The following is a 15,375-nucleotide window of genomic DNA, read 5'->3' on the forward strand; positions in this document are numbered from 1 at the left end:
CGGGCTGCCCAGGAACGCCACGCTGGGCAGACGGGCCGGCGAGGACTGTCCCCCGCTCGGCGCAGGGAGCTCGCTGGTGGTGGCCGGGGAGGCGGCAGCGAGGAGGACTCCGTGCCAGGCAGGGAGTGGGGCCTGGCCCCTAAGTACAGCGAGGACGTGTGCCCACCTGTCTGGCTCTCAAGCCCCAGCAAGGTGGCCGGGCCGGGGCACATGGGACATGGGTGGTGGGAACACGCAAGGCACCTCTGTTCCACCACCGCCCACCGCCAGTTGGGATCCGTCTGATCTGCCTCCCCAAGTGGCCAGCTGGGACGGCGTGAGGGGTCCTGGAGCGGCCTCTGCCAGGCAGAGGACACTGCTCCCTTAAGGACAAGTCCTGCCCTGCGAGAGCAGGAGGGCCCTTCCGGGAGCCCCCAGGGTGTGCCAGCCTGTGTGCCGCCCCGTCCCCACCCCACAGTAATCACTGACCAAGCAGCCGACCCCGGGCCCGGCTCGGGAGAACACCAGCCCCAGGCTCCACCCCACGGGGCTAGGAACAGCCCCAGGCTCCCACCTGGGGACACGGCCACCCGGATAGTCCAGGTCCAGGTGGTGGAAGGCCCAGCAGCGACTGGGGAGGCGGCAGTCCCCTGCCCTTTCCTGACCACTCACCAGAGGCCAGTGATCTCCAGAGGATGGGGAGAGTGGGAGGCCCAGGACCCCCCCGCGTGGCCCTCCAGGGCTGCCCGCCCAGGGGTGGCATAGCCAGCAACACCCAGCGGCACACCAGCGTCTTTCCAGGAAAAGCACAGAAGGGTGGCCCAGGGTGGCCGAGGTCCTTGAGGACAGACAGGCTGTGAGCCCGCTAGGGGGTGGGACAGAGCAGGGGTAAGAGGTGGGGCAGGGGAGGACCAGGGGAGGACCGCACAGGCCAGGAGGTGCAGCTGGCTCTGGGGCTCAGCGTGTCCATCACTGCGTCCAGCAAAACCCTTGGCTGCTGCCTGCTGGCCACAACCCCTGGCCACCCTCCCAGCAGAGCATGCTCCTGTTCTCTCTTGTAAGGTCCGGTTGGCCGGGTCTCGCCCTGACCCCCACAACCTAGTCTTGGGTGTGCACTGAGCAGCCTCCTCCGGGGCCCAGCACAGAGCGAAGCCTGCAGCCCCGGGGGCCAGAGCGGGCCCGGCACAGGGGGAAGCACGCACTGGGCCCTGCGAGGGGACGCGGAAGGGCCTCGGCAGCCGGGCAGGACGGCGAGCTGGGAGGTCGGGGCAGGGCCAGCACAAGGGGGCGTGGAGAGGGTCTCCTGATGAGGCCGACTTCCCGCTGGACGAAATGCCCTGTGTGCTGCCCTGTCCCCACCCACAATAAACACCGACAAGCAGCCAACCCCGGGGCCCCAGGACACAACCAGGGACCCCGTCAGACAGACACGCTGTACTCGTGCCCCTAAACAGGGACCCAATAGAAAAACTAAACAGACGCGTGGGCAGAGGGGACACCAGTCAATAACAGCGAGGAGACCAGGGACAGGGAGGAGAAGGAGAGGAGGACCTTCAGAGACCACAGAAGGGACAGGCCAGCCCACCAGACCCCCAGCTCCGGCCCTTCCTCTGGAGAAGTCTGCCTTTGTCACTTTTGCAATGGACCTGCTTTTGCTGGCCACTCTGTGTCCATTCTTTGCTGAGCAGAGACTGGGAACCCAGCACCCTGCGGTGACCGCGCAGGCCCCAAGGCCTGAGGGCGGACTCCCTGCTGGGCCTCAGGAGCCGGGCACATCTGAGAGAGCTCGTGGCCCCAGTGCCCACCCCAGCAGGCCGGTGAGCTCTGAGCGCCTGAGGCCCCCCTTCCCCTGCCCTCCCACAGACGTCTCCTGACACCGCCCATGGCCACGCCCGGCCCTCGCGCCCTCAGAACAGATCTACGGGGTTCCTGAGCCATGGCCGCCCTTGTGTGACAGCTCCAACATCCGCGTGGGGTGGGGGGAAGGCACGCGCCCACAGACTTCCCCTCCCAGGACACGCGCCTGAGCCACCCTGCGCTGGGCACTCGCGCCACCTTGCAGGAGTCCCTGGCTTGGGCGAAGCCCACAAAACAGAACCAGTGTGTCCAGGATCCAGAGGAGTCCCCCGTCGACCCCACCACAGCCGACCCGCTGCGCGTGGCAGGGAGCGGTGACGGTGGCCGCGGCCGAGGGCTTACCTGCCTGGCCCTCCCTGGGCTTGCACTGCACCTCCTCCACGCACTCGGCCGGGAACCACCCAATGTGGCCGCGGGCGCTGCCTTCCCAGAAGCCACCTTCGCCGATGCTCAGAACTAGGGGACAGGAAGGGAGAGAGTCAGCCAGGGGACGTGGGGTGACCCACCAGGGACTTCTCCCCTGAGGACGCCCTGAGGCTGGGCACCGAGGTAGGGAGGGAGCCGGGAGGAGGCCCCAGGGCCTGGTCAGCGTCTCCAAGAGCAGGACAGAATCTGCAGTCGGAGGGGACAGGGCTGTGTGACGATCATGAGTGCCACCCCAAACCCGCAAGGACAGGCCCAGTGGAAAGGCCCACGGGGCCAGCACCGTCCCTGGGGCCCCGGCCTTGGCCTGCCACCAGGGAGCCCGTCCATGAGGCTGCGGCGGGTGCGCGTGCGCGTCTCTTTCTGACTTTGGCAGGAAAACCCCACCTTTAGAGAGAAGCCAAGGAGCCACACAGTGGCCGTGTCCTCGGGGCCCACTGCACAGCTGGACAGACACAGCCGTCCCCGTCTCCAGGACGGTGAACAGCTCAGTGCAGGGTCCGACACTGCCACCCTGGGTGGGGTGCCAGGCACACAGTAGGTCCTCGGGCTGAAGGGATGAGGGTATCTGTCTTGAAGCCTCGCGGCTGAGCACAAGGGAGGGACACGGGTCCACAGGTGCCGGGGACCAGGGGGAGTCACGAGGACCCACGGCTCCCCACAGCCCCACTTGATGCTCTTCCAGGTGAAGGGCGGACTCGGGTGGCACGTTGGGGAGGGACCCCCGCGCCCCCTCCCCTGCCCCACCAGGAACGCAGCTGTGCTGCCGGGCAGGGGTCTCCACAGGGGTCTTCTCTGACAGCACTCGGGGTGCGGAGCCCCGGCCTGCAGAGAGGGCCCTTCCTGCCGCCTCAGTTTAACCCAAGGGCCAGATAAAGATCCATGCGGCCCCTGACTGTCGAAGGTCAACGCACAGAAAACCCGGGCTTTGCAGGATCTTGCCTCGTCATCTGAAGAGCGACCCACATGGAACAGACCACACACAGCTGACCCACGCGGCCAGAGCCGCCAGCCCAGCTTCCTCCCAGGACGGGGCCATCCCCCTGGATTCCACGCAGCCCACAGAGCCCCACAGAGCCCCGGGCAGCAGGGCAGCAGGGAGGGAGCAGGGGCCTCACAGCCCAGGCCTGTGAGGAGCCCCTTTCATCCTGCTGCTGAGGGACAGGTCCCGCTGGGACCTTCCTGGATGGAAGGTGCGGGGGGGGGGATAAGACTCCTGAGCTACCGCGCCGCTGTGGGTGCCGGGTGTGAGTGCCAGGCACGGCCAGGACCCCACTGCTGGCTCCCTCCACGCTGTCCTCTCTGGGTGGACAGTGCGTGGGACCTTGGAGTTTCTGGCAGCTGAGGGTCCTCTTTGGGAGAGGGCATGGGGTGGGTGGAGGGCAGCCTCGGGTCCTGTCCCGGCTCACACACGCCCAGCGGTGGCCGTCCCAGCTTCACCTGCTGCTGGCAGCCACCTGAGTCCTGCACCCGGTGTGGCCCCTGCAGGTTCTGCACTCCCTGAGGTGGGGCTGTGGGGGGAGTTGGGTCCCTCACCAGTCGGTGACTTAATTCACCCAAGTAACCCTTCTGTCCCTGCGAGGAGATGCAGAGGACAGAGGAGTCCTCTGTGGGGAACAAGGAAGGACGCTGGGCCAGGAGTCGGAGGGCCCTGGGGCCCGTTCTCTCTGTGGGGAACACAGGAGCCAGGCCCACTGAGCTCCAGGATGCCACCTCGCTCCCCGTGTTGCGGTGGGATGGTCCAGGGCGGCTGTGCCCTGAGCCCTGGCTGCTGACCGCACTGTGGAGGAGCAGCGCGGTGGGGGGGGGCACTGACAGCACAGTGGTGAGGGGCCGGTGTGTGGCACGAGAGCTCTGCCTCCGGGTGGGGCGTGTGCAGCACGTCCAGGGCCCTGGGAGCCTGCGAGAGGGAGGACCGTCCACATACGCCTCTGTCCCCACAGACGATGCTGCAGGGCATCCGAGGAACGGATGGGGCACTGCTCGCTGTCTTCAGGGCCAGCGTGCCCTGCTACCACGCCCAGCACCCTGGTGGACCTCTCCCTCCAGGACCCTCCAGTCTCCCTGGGCAGCTGGAAACCAGACACTCCCTGTCTGACCAGCTGGGTGGCCGAGGGCGGGGCTCTCCACCTGCCACACCGGTCCACTTGTCCACTCCCTGTCCACTCCGTCTGGGGCAGAAACCAGCCATGGAGGACCGGGGAGGACCCGGGGGCCACCTCCCACACTCTGCCCTGTCTCCTGTTGGAATGGACCCTGGGGACGCCGGGATTTCCACACAGCTGCACTTTGAATTTACCCAGGATGTGCAGGGCCCTGGGGTCACAAGGACGGTGCCAGGAGGGGGTGACACAGAGGCGCTCTCCGGGGACGTCTCTTACACGGCACACTCCTGTCCTGAGGCCTCTCCTCTTGCTCCACACGCTCCTGCCCCTGCCCCACGCCATGCCCAGCTCTTCCAGGGGCTGCCCTTCAGCCTAAGCCCCAAACTGGGCCCTGGCTCTCCCACCGGGCTCCACCCACATGTGCAGCTGTCCAGCAGGGGTCAGCTGCGCAGAATGACTGGCATGGACCCCCACAGACGGATCAGCAGCCTGGGAACCAGAAACGTCACCAGCCTAGAAAGCAGTGCCACACACCTGTCCCCACGTGGACCTCCCCACGTGGACCTCCCCACCATCGTGCCACATTTATGGAGGCCACTAAGGCCCAAGGGACGTGGCTGGGCAGGGGTCACTGGGAAGGCCTGCAGGCCCCTTGTCGTCCTGCTTGACCAGAAGCCCCATGAGCCTGGCTTGATGGGGGAGGGGTCCTCTGGAGTGAAGGCCCAGGGCTGTGGCAGGGGCTCAGCTGACCGCAGAGCCTGGGCTGAGGGGTGGACCAGGTGGTGAAGGGGGTCCCGGGTTGGGCAGTGTCCACGGCAGAGGTGAGAGGCACGCCACATGTGTGCATAGCCTCCAGCCTCCCTGGCCTCCTGGGCAGTGGTACGGCCCATGCGGCTGACCGGCTGGGCAAGCCGTGGTTCTCTGCAGAGTTATCCCTGGTGCTGACCGGACGACGGTGCTGGGAACCTGCCTGTCCCCACTGGTGGTGGCCGCATCTGCTGTCACCTGAGAGGAGGGTGTGAGGGCATGGGCAGGGGGGACAGAGAGGTCCTTGAGGCTGGGCTTCTCTAGCCCCTGTGCCCTGCCGGCTCTGCTGTGGTCAGAGGAGCTCACAGAAGCCTCGTGAGCAACAGCCCTGCCAATGGACAGGTGTGGGGCTCCCTTCTGCGCCCGATGTCCCCCTGCAACCTGCGAAGCCTGGTCATGAGAGGTCACAGAGGGTGGGTGCAGATGCGGACCCTGCAAGCTGACTCCCCACACGGTCCCTACCCCTTGGGATCACTAAAAGGGTCTAGTTCAGGGAAGCCCACGCCCCACTGCCCGGGACCTTCACGGAGCTCTCCCCTGGACCTGCAGGAGCACGGGGCTCTCCCCTGGACCTGCAGGAGCACGGGGCTCTCCCCGGGCAACTGCAGAAACAAGGGAAGACGCTCGTGGGATTGGAACAGCAGACTCTCCCCAGCTCAAGGATGTAGCTCCACAGGCTGATGGGCAGAAAGCAACGGAAAATTACTAGACACTTGAAGTAAGAGAAGGAACCATGTTCCCAAGGGGAGGAGACGCTGCTGAGCCCAGACCCGACATGAACCCGATGTTGAGACCATCAGGTGCGGTTGGGGCAGTTCATGTGGCAATTACACCAACTGATAAAACAACACGTTTTCAATCAACAAAAAAATCCCACCAGAGTACCAGGAAGTCTTGGCAAATAATAAAATAAGCATACAGATGGAAAACCCAGTGAACATGTAATTTCTGAAATTATAAAATTCACACGAGGGACGTCAGAGGAAAAGAGTGAACTTGGAAGAGGAAGGAATAGACCTGTTGGACGCTGTCGAGTGACCAGGCAGCTGGGAAGCGGGACCAGAGGCAGGACGGGGCCCTGCCATCTCGAGACCCTTGCAGAAGCCCAGAGAAGTCAGAGAAAGGCAGCGATGACCACCGTGGGCCAGGTGGCCCGGGCAGAGGGCAGGACTGGAGCTGGCCGACGGCACTGTCAGGAGCCCACTTTCAGCCCCTCCCTTGTGCTGCTGGAAGCCTGTCCAGGGCAGGGCCTGGGCATGCTGGGCACGCGTGGAGTCCCTCATGCTCCACTCAGTGAGTTCCCACTGGCCCCGTGTCCCCACGGTCCCCACGGTCCCCACTGCCCTTCTCTAGCCTCCCTGGGGCCTTGAGACCAACACGTGCCGCCTGTGCTCACCTTCCTGAAGCCTCCCAGATGACGGTGCCCCTGCAGGAGCATTGGAGACAGCCACCTCCCCTCCTGGCACCCTCGGCAGCCGAGGGGGCTTTCCAGGCAGTCCCAGGATTCTGCTGAGAATCCCTCTGACCAGGTGGACCTCTTCCTTTGAGTGCTGCAGACACCAGGCCTCGGCCACAGCTGGACCGTCCAGCTGGATACTCAGGCCAGGGCCTGCCCAAGCCCACCTGTTCGGGGGTCCTGGGGTTTTCTGGTGGGGGAGGCCCTGCCCTTGGCTGGCTCACCCCTGCAGGTGGGGTCTTCTCTCCAGCCCCGTTCCCCACGCTGACCCCCCGGTCTCTGCTGCCACCCCAGCGGGTCCTCCAGGGGCTCGACGGAGGCTGAGGGGCGCCGGCCAGCCCTGCCCCAGACACTGACCTTTGACCCTGTCTCCACGGTGAAGGGGGATCTCGCCATCGACTTGGGGTTGGTATGGCTTCACGACGACGAAGAGTCTCCCAGGCACTGCGCTGTAGAGCTTCCGCTTGGGCCCCGGGTACTCGAAGGCCGGGAGGGAGTCCTTGCTGGCACCAGGAGCGAAAGGCGGCCTGGAGGGAACAAGAAGGGAGGGGAGACGAGGTCAGAAAGCCACGCTCCGCCGCCACGCCAGGCTGCCAGCGTCACCTTGACCCCACGAGGCTGCGGGCGACGGCGATGTGTATGGGCTGGGCGGCGAGTGTGAAGGCCCAAGCTGACCCAGCAACTCTGCGGGCACATCCCAGGGCAGGAAAGGCAGGGCGTCAAGGGGATTCAGGCCCTCCCCGGCCCCCAGCAGCACAGCACACCCAGCGCACGGTGGCAGCCTCCCAGGTGTCCCTTGACGACACACTGTGGTCCTTCTACACAGGGGAGCATTATTCAGAACTAAAGGGACACTCTGACCCGCACTTCAACATGCATGGACCAAGGACACTGTGCTCAGCAGGAGAGGCCCGTCAGAGGCACTGCAGGGACCCCGGACAGGGCCGCCTGCTGTCACCGGGGCCACGCAGACAGCACTGCACAGGGCACCAGCAGCTGGGGAGTCACATTTGGTGGACAGAGCCGCAGCCTGGGGAGGTGGGCACACCCAGGAGGCCGAGGTGGACGGTGCCCTGCAGGGTGAGCGCGCCCAGCGCCCTTGGACCGCGCACTTAAAAGTGATTAAGAGGGCAAACCTTATGTTCTGGATATTTTCCCACAATTGATAAAAGACTCAGGTGGCGGCAGCAGTGAAGGGGAGCCCTGGGTCCCACTGTGCCCGTCCGCGTGAGCGGCCGTCAGGGGGCGAGGAACGCCCAGGACCTCTAGGAACAGCAGCTATGTCCAGCTCCCGGCCCGGCTCCCCCGAGGAACCCGGATCTTCACTTGCTTTGTGTCTCTGATTTCACAGAGCGATCGGGTGAGGCCAGCCCCCACCTAGAGGTCCCCAGCGGTGGCCAGAGATGGGCGGGCAGAGGCACGGGGCTGGGGCCACCTGCAGAGCAGCTTTTTATCTCATCTTGCTCCCTCGACAGTGACAAGGACAGGCTGTCAACGGGATCGACCTTCTTCATTTAATGTGAACCCCGTGTGCCTCTCATCCTGTGCACACCCCGGAGTGCACCCTGAAATTCGCGGCAGGGTTTGGTTTGTGCCTCTGGAACGTCAGAGACGTGCCGCTGTGTTGCGGTTCGTCGTGGTCCCTGGTGGCTGCTCAGCGTCACGATTGTGGGATCCAGTCACGGGGACCCTGGCTGGTGTCTGGAGGAGCTCAATCTGCGTGTGCGTAATTGGGCTGTGGCCTGCTAAACTTAGTCCACGATTCATACCATAGCGAGGAGCGGAGGGGACTGGACGTAGGGTCCGCCTGCTCAGCCCCAAGGCCCAGATTTGTCCCTGACCCACATGAAGCTCCGAGCACAGGAAACCAGGCCACCCGGCCTCCTGTGGCCCAGGGGCAGCCTAGAGGCTCACCTGGGTGCTGGGGACACTAGAAAGGTGACCTGTGGCCTCCCCTGGGCTTTTCTCCCACTGAGTGACAGCTGCCGACCTAAGGGTTCAGAATCCTGCCACTGCCAAGCAGCCTTGGCGCAAGGTGGAGACGCAGGGTGGGGTGTGGCCTCAGTGCCACCTCCTCATTCAACCCCTGCTTGCCTGGACAGGGGCCTCCACCGTGGGGCCCTGTGGAGGTCACTGTCCTCGAGCACCCCAAGGGCTGTGTGGCAGTGACCCATGAGGAGCCCTTGGCTGCACCACGCCTGTCTGAAGGTGCGGCTGGGTAGCCAGCGGCCCCCCCAGGAGGTGCCCACAGGGCTGGGCAGGGTGGAGACTGGCCCACCACGCTGGGGCCACCTGCCAACCTGGCCTTCATCCCCGGTGCCTGCTCCTCCCCGTGGTGATGGGACAAGGACAGAGCTCTCGCCTGTGCCTCCAGGCCTGGCTCCTCCCCGGCCCTGCTCTCCCCGTGGCAGCCCGAGAGCAGCCTGGATGAGCGGTGGCTGTCCCCTGAGTGTGGAGCACGGGGAGGCCAGGCCAGGGCACCCGGGGCCCAGCCCACGCAGCGAGATGGGTCTGCAGCTCCCCAGCCCTAACTGCCCGCGCTTCCTTGTGTCCTGGCCAAGAGCAGCAGCTGGAATTCCAGCCGTCGGAGGGCCAAGTCCCTGGGCTCCGAGTCTCCGAGAGCTGGCCCTGTGGAGTCGGGTGACTGGGATGAGGGAACTGGGCCACTTCCCAGCCACCCCGGGGAGTGGGGCAGCCTCCACACTGAGCGTCTCCATTCACCCTGGGCCAGCTCACTGCTGCTGGGCTCAGCTGCAGGGCGGGACGGGCTCACGGGCTCACAGGCGGGCGGGGAGCGGCACAGGCCAGAGGACGGAGGGTGCCCGAGGAGGCCTGGAGACCGGGTCAGTGTGGAGGGGCAGGGCTGGTGGCAGATGGCCTGGCCCTGGGGCCTGCCGGTGCCTCCCAGGCTCCTCTCCTGCAGAGGAGGGAGGGAGGAGCTCGGGGACATGGCCGGTCACAGGCTCTGGCACAAAGGGTGGCGTGTCCAGCACAGAGGTCCCCGGCTGGGCTCAGCACCACCGGCTTCTCTGACGGCTGCAGTCCAGAAAGCTCAGAGCCCACCACCCCCGTCCCGCGGCAGGCTTCCCTTCCTGGCCTCCTTGGCCAGGCACTAGCTGGCCGCCGTGGAGCCTCTGTCCGGGTGCCAGCCAGGGCCACCCCTGGCTCCAGGTGGGGAGGTGCCCAGAGCCCCACCTGGGACCACAGGGGCTCACCAGCAGCCCCTCCCACATCAGCCTCTCTGCTTGGCTCACGGGGCCCCTCTCCACCTCCGGGTGGTGGGTCCTCCACTCCCCGGGGAGGTCTGAACTGTGACCGTGTGACTCCACGGCCCCAGGTCCTCCAGGGTGTCAGCACCGGGCACGGCACACCTCCCTCACATCTGTGGTGGGCACGCACACCCTCCTGCATGCAGAAGGAGGCATAACTCAGGCTCAGGTGGCCACCTGTCAGAGAGCAGGGACCACAGACGGGGAGCCCGGAGGGCCACAGGTGTGGACTGCCATCCGTAGGTGCCCAGCAAGCGCCTGCTCCCCAGGTGTGCCCTCCACCTCCCTCGCCTGCTGGCCAGGCCTGCTCCTGGGGCACCTTGCCCATGCCTATGCCTAGCCTCCCCAGTGAGGTGCCACGGTACCCTGGGGACAGGTGACACACAGGGTGGCGGGAGAGCCAGACGTCGTACCCCACGCCTGCTCCAGCAGGGTCTGTGCCCCACTTTCTGGGTCAGGACTGGGCTGAGCGGGGGGCACAGTGACCACCTCATGGAGGAAATCTGGTCCCTGTTCCACTGAGAGTGGGCTTGCGTGTCCAGGTCCCCACCTCCCCCGGGAAGCAGATAGAGGGCAGGTAGGGCGGGCACAGAGCAGAGCCACAGGGCACCCCGGCCACCTTCACACCCACGCACCTGTCAAGATGGGGCTCTGTCCCTGGGGAGGGGTGCACAGGTCCCCAGAACCCTCCAGACCTGCTCCCACCCACACAGGAAGCAGGAAGAGTCCCTGCCGCCGGAAGCCCACGGCGACACCCAGGGGTTCCGTGGCCTCAGAGTGCCCTGCCCCTTACTGGGAAGTGTCATCTGGGGAGAATGTCCCTCCCCGGCACTGAGTGGGAAACTGGCCTCTGCCGGGGGCAGGAAGGCCAGGGGTGCTGCTGTCCCCTTCCTCAGGACCATCTTCCCATTTTGTCCCGAACGCCCAGAGGTGGACAGGGCTCGGGGAGGCCCATGGTTCCCAGCAGACACAGCCAGCGGGTGGCCAGCAAAACCAAGCTCTGCCTGCTGGCCTCATCCCAAGCCTTTGCTTCCTGCTGAGCCGAACCACCCGGGAGCAGATGTTTGATGAGAGGGTGGCCAGAGTGTCCCCTGGGTGGGTGAGGCCAGAGCGGCCCTGGGGACCTGCTGCCCAGTCTCTGAAGAAAGACATGGAACCCATATGCTGCAGGTGACCCTGGCCACCCACCCTTGGTGACGGGGTGGGTGGACCCAGGTGTCTCCCAGGGGTTCTCAGGACTGGGGCCCAGTTGTGCCCCTGGGCACCAGTAGAGGGCGCCGCCTTGGGCTGGGTGAGTGCAGAGCCTGCGCCTGAGCAGGGGCAGGGACGGTGCCCCCGGTGCAGTGATTTCCACCCCTCTGCACCTGTGTCTGCGAGGACAGGGACACACAGGGACTGAGGCGGGGGAGACGGACGGTCAGGGGAAGGTGAGCAGGAGACGCAGGCGGAGCTGAGGACCAGGACGGGTGCAGGTGTCCCTCCCCCTCCTCCTTCTCCATGATGCCCAGCCACAGGCTCTGGGCTGGCCTGGCAGCAGGGGGCCGGGAGTGCCTGGATGTTCAAAGTGGGAGCCCTCAGCTCCCAGCAGGCCTGGGTGACACAGGGCCTGGACCCCAAGCCCCCGGAGCCCCTCCTGTTAGGACATGGTCAGGACAGCCCCAAGAGCTCCGTGAGGCCCCTGTCCTGCTTCCCTCCAGGGGCTGCTTCCCTTCTCTGCAGGAGGTCAGCTCCTCCCTGGGGTGGGGGTCCTGCCCAGCACAGGCCCTGGATGGGAGGAAGCAGGCCACTGGTGCCAGCAGGAGTCCAGGTGGGAGCCCTCACCCCACCCACCAGGGCTGCCCTGAGGCTTGGCCTGAGGCTGGCTCTGGTCCCCGTAGGCGCCCCTCAGCTGCCCGCTGTTTCTGTGTCTGGCGGCCAGGCAAGCAAGCTCAGTCCCGGGGAGGGGAGCCGGGTGGCGCCTCCCCTCGGCTGTGAGCACACAGGGGACAGGTGGTGTGGGCTGCAGGGCCTGGGCAGGTCCCCTCCTTGCTCAGGATGCCGTCTCCCCACCAGCCTGGCCATCTCCGCTTCTCCTGCCTCTTGGCCCCAGCCAGCGTCCGCCCACCCCCACGGGATGCTGGACGGGGCGCAGGAGCTCCAGCGGCCGAGGACTCTTTCCATGCTGCCCACCTGCAGGCTCAGCAGAGCGGCCACGGGACTTAACTGCGACCAGGTCCAGGCTGCAGCATGTGACTGCTGTGCGACCCCATGACCCCTCCCCCCACGCACAGGAGGTGGCACCAGGAGGCCACCGTGTCCGGGAACACTGAGGCACAGAGGCGGGTGACCTGCCCAAAGCTGGGGAAGCGGGGCTGGTGCTGGGCCCCCGAGGGAGGGACAAGGGCTTCTCCAAGCAACAGGGGGTCGTAACCCCACCTCTTGGGCTCTGCTGGTGACCAGAACGGGCCCTGGAGCCCCAAGACCACCAGGAGGCCAGGGCCAACGTGCCCCTTCCCATGTCCCACTAGGCCTGCCCCGCTGGCCCTGTCTGCCCCAGGAGAGAGCTGGCGGGCCCATGGGGGACGGGGCCCTGTGCTAAGCTTCAAGGACAATGGAGGAGCAGAGGGGTCACTGGGCTGGGATACCAGGCTGGGTGTCCTCCCGTCACCTGGGCCAGACTATGCCCTTCCCCTGCCTGTGTAGAGGTCAGCCCCTTCCCCAGGCACAGACCGGGGAGCCCCACCCTGGCCAGGCTGCTCCAGCCACGAGGCCCCAGCTCCAGCTGGCTGGAGGGACATTCTGACCCCAGCCTGGTCAGTGCACTGGCCCACACCCTGATGTCCATGCCCGGATGTCTGCAGACTCATGCACCTGGCTGTCCCTGTGCCCAGGTGGCCTCAGATTGCCACTCCATGGGTGAGTGAGCAGGGTGGCCAGATGTCCTCGGCACGCCCTTGCTGTGCACAGACTCGGCCCCAGCACAGAGCACAGGGGACAGGGCGGCACCTGCAGCCCCACCCCATCCTGCCTCCCCAGCCTCCTCCCGCCTGTTGGGCAGTGCTACTGAAAGGCCCTGGCCAGGACAGGGGTTCAGGGAGGACAGGTGGACTGGTCGGTGCCCATGGCGGGGCTCCCCTGGGAGCACAGCTGCTGTCACCAACAAGGGGCTGGTCCTGGGCAGAGGGACAGGCAGACTCTGAGGGGGAGGACAGAGGAGGGGCCAGGCCAGGCAGGACTGGCTGGTCAGGGTGCCATCTCAAGGAAGGGTGACGGCCAGGCTGCAAGGACCTCCTGACTCAGGGCAGGCAGCAGGCCCATGGTTAGGGGACGGGCTATCCCGCCCACGTCAGGGAAACATGGCGAGTCGGTCACCCTTCCAACAGCTGTGGTGACCGGGGAAGGCCTGGAGGAGCCCTGGGCTTGCTAGACAGGATTCGGGCTCTCGGGCAGTGAGGATGGTGCACGTATAAGGCACTGCCCTTAGTGGCTCCCCAGGGGCCTTCCTTTAACCTGAGAACAACCTGAAGTCGGTCACTGTCTGATCCTCATTTCATAGTCCACAAAGACGAGGCACAGAGTAGGTAAGTAAGAGCCTGCAGTCACACAGCAACTGAGGTGTGGGTCAAAAGAACATGTCCAGGAGTCCAGGCGCTGATCATGAGAGTCAGGCTGGCTGCTGAGGGCCACACATGTGCACACACAGATGCACAGAAGCAGCCGGATACACACATGCGGCCCTGTGTACACACAAGTGCATCACAATACACACCAGGACACATTTCACAAGCAAATAGGTACGCACACACACATGCACAGGGAGCACCCTACATGTGCACACACAGGGCACATTGCACAAGCAAATAGGCACACACACACACACACAGATGCACACATACACGCACAGGGAGCACCCTACACGCACACACACAGGGCACATTGCACAAGCAAATAGGCACACACACACACAGGGAGCACCCTACACGCATACACACAGGGCACACGAACACACAACCCACATGTGCACACGCACAGACACGCGCGAACGCCCCTCCTCCCGGCGCTCCTGTGTGGCGTGTCCGATACCCCTGCCCCACACCTTCCCCACCTGCTAGGCCTCGGGGGGAGGGGCCGTCTCTAAACTGCAGTCCTACTCCAGCCGGGTGGGAGGACCGGGGTCTCGGGGGACCCTCTATTTAGCTCTCAACTGTTCTTAGCACCTGGACTCCCCCCGGGGGCTGCTCAGAGCCAGAATCTAGACCAGCACCAGGAACAGGCACGTGCTTCAGCTCTGCTGGGCGGGGCGGCCGGGCTGGGAGCTCAGGGCCTGCTGGACAGACGGATGGGCTGGGAGCTCAGGGCCTACTGGGTGGACAGGTGAGAGGCTGGGCCCTGAGGGGCCGGGAGACCTGTGTTCCATCCCCACAACAGTGCGCCCAGCTCCTAGACCCCAGCCCCGGCCTGAGGTCAGCCAGGACAATAGCTCCCTCCTGGACCGGACCACAGGGCACTGTCCCCTCCCCATTCACACCCTGCTGCAGGCTGGGCGCTGTGTGGCTCAGGACTGGCCCAAGGGCAGGACCTCGTCCAGAAAGACTTGGTGTGGTCAGAATGGGGAATCCAGGCAGCAGTGGAGGCCAGGGAGGAGCCAGGGAGGGGCTACGGGTGGCCCCAGGCACCAAGCACCAAGTGCTAGACCCAACGTCAGCAGGAAAACCCAGGCCCACGGGCCCACGCCCATGTGAACTCCACATCACCAGGCCCTGACCCCAGGACCTGGTCTGGCCCCGCGCTGGCTGTGGGTCTCAGCAAGCACTAGCTGGTGTTGGCAGGGACGGTGACCGACACTGCTGTCCCTTGGAGTCCCCAAACATCAAACCCAGACCTTGAGGCCCCAACAGTGAGTGGAACCTAAAGCCCAGGAGTCTTGGAAGGGGGGTGACGAGGCCGACTGTGCCCAGGGCTTGGCGCTGGGACCAGTGCAGCTCCCTGGATGTCCGGGGCAAGAGAGTACGGGGTCCCTTTGGCCTAGATGCTGTCCTGTCCTGAGGCTCCTGTCACCTGGACTGCCTCAGAGACTGACCCAGGGGCTCCGAGAGCCCCTGCTGTACTGGGCAGTCGCACCCTGTGGCTAAGACCATTCCTGCGGCTGCTGGGGACACGGTGAGCCATCCTTGGGGTGTGAGGTGGCCTCTGAGCCTCGGTCTGGCCTGTGCCAGGGCTCTGCTGCCACTCTGCGGGGTGTTGCGAGGACAGGTGCGCTGGGCTGACAGACAGGTCCCACTTGCTGCCTCCTGCCCTCCTGCTGTCTCACTTTGGGGACCAAGAGGTGGGTGTGCAAGGGTGGGAAAGGAGGCCCAGGCTGGCACCCCCTGCCCTGGCTCGTCCCAAGAGCCTCCCAGCTGCCCTAGGCCTGCAAAGCTGCCCACTGGGCGCGAGGCTCGGGAGGGCGCACCCAGCCCAGAGGCCCCCGCGGAGCAGGCTCACTGGCTCCAGCCCTGGG

General features: G+C 65.7%; 2 protein-coding genes across 5 annotated transcripts in view; both read right to left on the reverse strand.

Moving 5' to 3' along the window:
* Window positions 1-7,192, reverse strand: part of Shank2 (SH3 and multiple ankyrin repeat domains 2) — a 204,170-nt gene extending 196,978 nt beyond the window's left edge. For 3 of the 4 annotated variants that reach the window (XM_048807836.1, XM_048807835.1, XM_048807831.1), the window contains exons 1-2: window positions 6,985-7,189; window positions 2,179-2,292 (exon numbers count right to left, since the gene is read on the reverse strand). The gene's annotated coding sequence lies outside the window, so the exon portion shown is untranslated. Of the gene's footprint in view, window positions 1-2,178; window positions 2,293-6,984 lie in introns of all 4 variants that reach the window. The other variant, XM_048807837.1, reaches the window with a different exon arrangement.
* The window catches only part of LOC107157050 (SH3 and multiple ankyrin repeat domains protein 3-like), a 106,631-nt gene continuing 93,153 nt past the window's right edge, over window positions 1,898-15,375 (reverse strand). The window contains exons 6-8 of the mRNA XM_048807614.1: window positions 6,985-7,154; window positions 3,669-3,866; window positions 1,898-2,292 (exon numbers count right to left, since the gene is read on the reverse strand). Coding sequence (XP_048663571.1) covers window positions 1,898-2,292; window positions 3,669-3,866; window positions 6,985-7,154 — 763 coding nt within the window. The remainder of the gene's footprint in view (window positions 2,293-3,668; window positions 3,867-6,984; window positions 7,155-15,375) is intronic.

This window comes from Marmota marmota, unplaced genomic scaffold, assembly GCF_001458135.2.
Source record: "Marmota marmota marmota unplaced genomic scaffold, marMar, whole genome shotgun sequence".
Lineage (NCBI taxonomy): Eukaryota > Metazoa > Chordata > Mammalia > Rodentia > Sciuridae > Marmota > Marmota marmota.